The 3,598-nt window shown below is 60.2% G+C and overlaps 1 protein-coding gene across 2 annotated transcripts; it reads left to right on the top strand.

Annotated features, from left to right (window-relative positions):
* The first annotated feature begins 355 nt into the window (after positions 1–355).
* Positions 356–2,739, top strand: LOC113594190 (forkhead box protein D4-like 1). Of its 2 annotated transcripts, XM_053205303.1 has the most exons (2): positions 356–1,689; positions 1,773–2,739. In XM_053205303.1, exons 1-2 carry the CDS (start codon positions 602–604, stop codon positions 2,044–2,046), a joined length of 1,362 nt encoding a protein of 453 aa, XP_053061278.1. In that variant the 5' UTR covers positions 356–601; the 3' UTR covers positions 2,047–2,739. The 2 variants fall into 2 exon arrangements, with proteins under 2 accessions (XP_053061278.1, XP_026896767.2); XM_027040966.2 differs by having other exon boundaries at positions 356–2,739.
* Positions 2,740–3,598: the final 859 nt, after the last annotated feature.

Below are 3,598 nucleotides of genomic sequence, written 5' to 3'. Positions count from 1 at the left end.
GTGAATAACCGGCTGTGAACCCCGAACACATACTGTTAGGCTTTTCTTACAAACACCGTAGACATTTAGTGCCACCACCCCCCCCCCCCCACTTTCTATCCTCCAGGGGAGAGGCCCGAATATCGAAGTGGCCACAGATTGTTGGGTGTCCTATTTTCCTGCCTCTTCTATTTGCACGGTTTTCAACGCGCTTTCACCGCGCATCTTCCTGGGTGGCCGGTGGCCTCCTTCAGGAGAAGGCGGGGGCTGGAGGCTCTTGCCCTGTTGGGTAACGCGCAGTGAACCCTCATCATTGGACTGCGTGCCTCCGGAACAAGCGGGGGAGCGCTGGGAGGTGGGGGAGGGGGGTGGAAAGGGTGGGGGGCGGTCGACCACTCAAGGACTCGAAGAAGCTCGGAGAAAAGGTAAAGTGCATCTTTGCTGGACGGTGTTGGCAACGAGGAGAAACCAACGGAAGAGAAGACCACCACCAAACGGGCAACCAGCCGCAAGCCCTCCTGCTTTTTGGAACACTCCGAACCCGCCCGCCTCCAGCCCGGACCCCCTCCAGGCAGGCGAGCGGCCGGCCGCCACCCCTGCGTCTTGCACGACCTGCTCCCCCATGAACTTGCCCAAACCCGAAAGCCTTCGCTCCACACCGCGGCGCAGCCTCCGGGGCTCCGACGGGGAGGACGGCGAGATCGACATCCTGGGAGAGGAGGAGGATGAGGGCGAGGGGGAGGAGGACGAGGAAGGCGAGGCGGCGGAGAGCCAGCCGTTGCCAGGGCAGCTGCCCCCGCGGGGGACGCGGGAGGCGCGGCGCGGCGCGGGCGCGCTTGGCGGAGGGCTCCCCGAGGGCGGCGGCGCCCCGGCCGACGCCAAGTTGGGCCCCAAGTTCGGGGCGTCGAGCGGGTCCGCGGCGGCTTCCGCGGACGGCCCGCAGCCGGCGAAGCCCCCATACTCCTACATCGCGCTCATCACCATGGCCATCCTGCAGAGCCCGCACAAGCGCCTCACGCTCAGCGGCATCTGCGCCTTCATCAGCGGCCGCTTCCCCTACTACCGCCGCAGGTTCCCCGCCTGGCAGAACAGCATCCGCCACAACCTCTCGCTCAACGACTGCTTCGTCAAGATCCCGCGCGAGCCGGGCCACCCGGGCAAGGGCAACTACTGGAGCCTGGACCCCGCGTCCCGGGACATGTTCGACAACGGCAGCTTCCTCCGGCGCAGGAAGCGCTTCAAGCGCCACCGCCCGCCCCCGGGAGCCCACCTGCACCACCCCTTCCCCCTGCCCGCCGCGCCCGCCGCCCTGCACGGCCCCTACCCGGGCCTGCTGCTCGGGAGCCCGGCGCCGCCGCCCCCAGTGCCGGGGGCCTACCCCGCCGCCGCCTCCGGGAGCCGCCCGTGCGCGCTGCTGCACCCGCACCCCCTTCGCTACCTGCTGCTGTCGGCCCCGGCCTACGCCGAGACGCCCGGGAAGGGGCCAGGCGCGGACCCGGCCACCCCCGGCGCCCCCTCGGCCGTGCGGCCCTCCCCGGGCTCCCAGCCTTGGGAGGAGGGCAAGGGGTCGGCGGCGCGGCCGGGAGACGGATGCGCCCCCTTCAGCATCGAGAGCATCATGCGAGGGGTCCGAGGAGGAGGGGGGACGAGGGCCGCGCAGAGTCTGCCCCCGACCCCGTGGGGCTACTGCCACCTGCTGCAGCGCTCGTCGTGCCTGGTGCATCACCGGGCGGCCACCCCTTTGCTGCACGTGTCGGCTGCCTCTGCGGCGTCCGCTGCCCGGACCGTGTTAGAGCAGCAGCAGCAGCGGCGGCGGCAGCAGGAGGACTGTACCAGCGGCCGCGCTCCCAGCGAGGGCGCTCTGCCGGGCCAGCACCTGTCCGCCGCGCGCCTGGGGTGTCCGCCCGGAGCGGGAGGCTCCAGGCCAACCGCGGTGGCCAGCCTTTCCGGCAGGGAGAGCATCCTGCCGGCCTTCTGAGCGGCACCCGCAACGCTGTCCTGGCGCTGACCCCGCCGGACACCCCTGGAGCCAAGCCGGGGGACTGCCCTTCGCGCCTCCTGTCCTAGCGCACGCCGCCCCGCGGGGCGGGGACCACGGGGGCGCGTCCGAACTCCGCGTCACAAGCACCACGAACTGGACCACGGTGCGGATCGCTGCCGACTACGCACAGAGGAAAAGTTGGATACTGTGCGGCCACCCGGGCGTAACCTTCCGATGGCGTCCACTCTCGCCCTCACTTTTCCAGCCTCCAGTTGTGGCTTCCAGGGTTTTTCCCATTACCCATTTCCAGAGTAACTGTGAACGTGAGTGGGACACTTTGTTCTGGTATTTAAAAAAAGAAAAAGAAGAAAAAAATAAAGAAAATAAATGCCCAATGCACAACCTGTTTCCCCTCGTTGACTCCCTAGGAATTGCAAATATTATTCCCCGGTCAAGTGCAAAATACTTGTTCTTTCTGTCTTCCTGAAATCGATGTGTAATATAGACTTTTAATTTTAAAGCGTTGACTTCTAATGTGTGTGTCTGATGTGGAAAGATGCTAAAATTAAAGCTAGCTATATAGACTAAATAAAATGCTAAGTCACCGCACCATATTACTTATTTCGTATTTACTTCTCAATAATCGCTTTCTAAATGGAACTTCTTTTGAAACTTAGATCTTTCCTCCCAGGGAACAAGTTAGTTTTACAATTCGTATTCACTACAGGCATCAGAAACAATTTTCCAACATGGCCTGGAAAACTTCCGAATATTTGACGTCCTGGGCTTTAAAATATGGTATATAGAATTTATGAAATCTGTAGAAGAAAAAGAATTGGAGGGAAATGTAAGTACATTTTCCATTCGTTTTTCATGTTTCTAAAGATGTTGATTTTCACCTGAATACAGTGGGGCGCCACTTGAGATCAATTTAGAAGGTAGCGGCCAACATTTCCCAGGAAAAAAATAAAAGGCAATTTTTATAAAAGCGTCAGAATTTTCCAAAGCAGGGCCAGGGAAAAAGGAAGGATCAAAGGTAACATTTGTGTTCTGGACAATTTACAATTAAAATTTTTTTTCCCCCCCAGATGGATGCCTTCTAAGGGCGCATGGGCCCCTTTCTTTGGTACAGGAAGAACTTAGTTGTTTCGAAAAGAAGTTCTCCGGGAACTTTGCCACCAGAAAGGTTTCACTGTCCTCAGGCTTCTGGCGACCGGGTGGGTGGGAAACAAGAGGAAGACGCGCATCAGGAAATAGACCCAGAGACAGCAAGTTCCAGCAAGTTCCGAGAGACCCCGCCGCACTCCCCGGCCTCTCAGGGGTCCTGTTTCAGAAGAACCACATTCCTTGGTGCTGCTGTGGGAGAAGCCACTTGGAAAGTGTGAGAAGGTCGTTCCCCTTCATCTACTCCGCAGTTCCCGCTGTGAATTTCTGGTTCCGGGAGGGAGGGCAGATCGAGGCACACATTTTTACGGCTGTCCAATTGGTCCACTTTTACCCCAGCTTCTCATCTCCTCCCCATCTCTCAGAACCTCCTTGCAAGTCCTGCGCGCGATCCTCACCTGCTCCGGGCTTGAAGTAGTACGGTTCTGGAGACGTTCTGGAAGGTTCCCAAGCCCAGCCCCTGGGAGCCGCCTA

The sequence above is a fragment of the Acinonyx jubatus genome, chromosome D4 (genome assembly GCF_027475565.1).
Source record: "Acinonyx jubatus isolate Ajub_Pintada_27869175 chromosome D4, VMU_Ajub_asm_v1.0, whole genome shotgun sequence".
Taxonomy (NCBI): domain Eukaryota; kingdom Metazoa; phylum Chordata; class Mammalia; order Carnivora; family Felidae; genus Acinonyx; species Acinonyx jubatus.
This window is presented reverse-complemented; position numbering and strand designations above follow the sequence as displayed.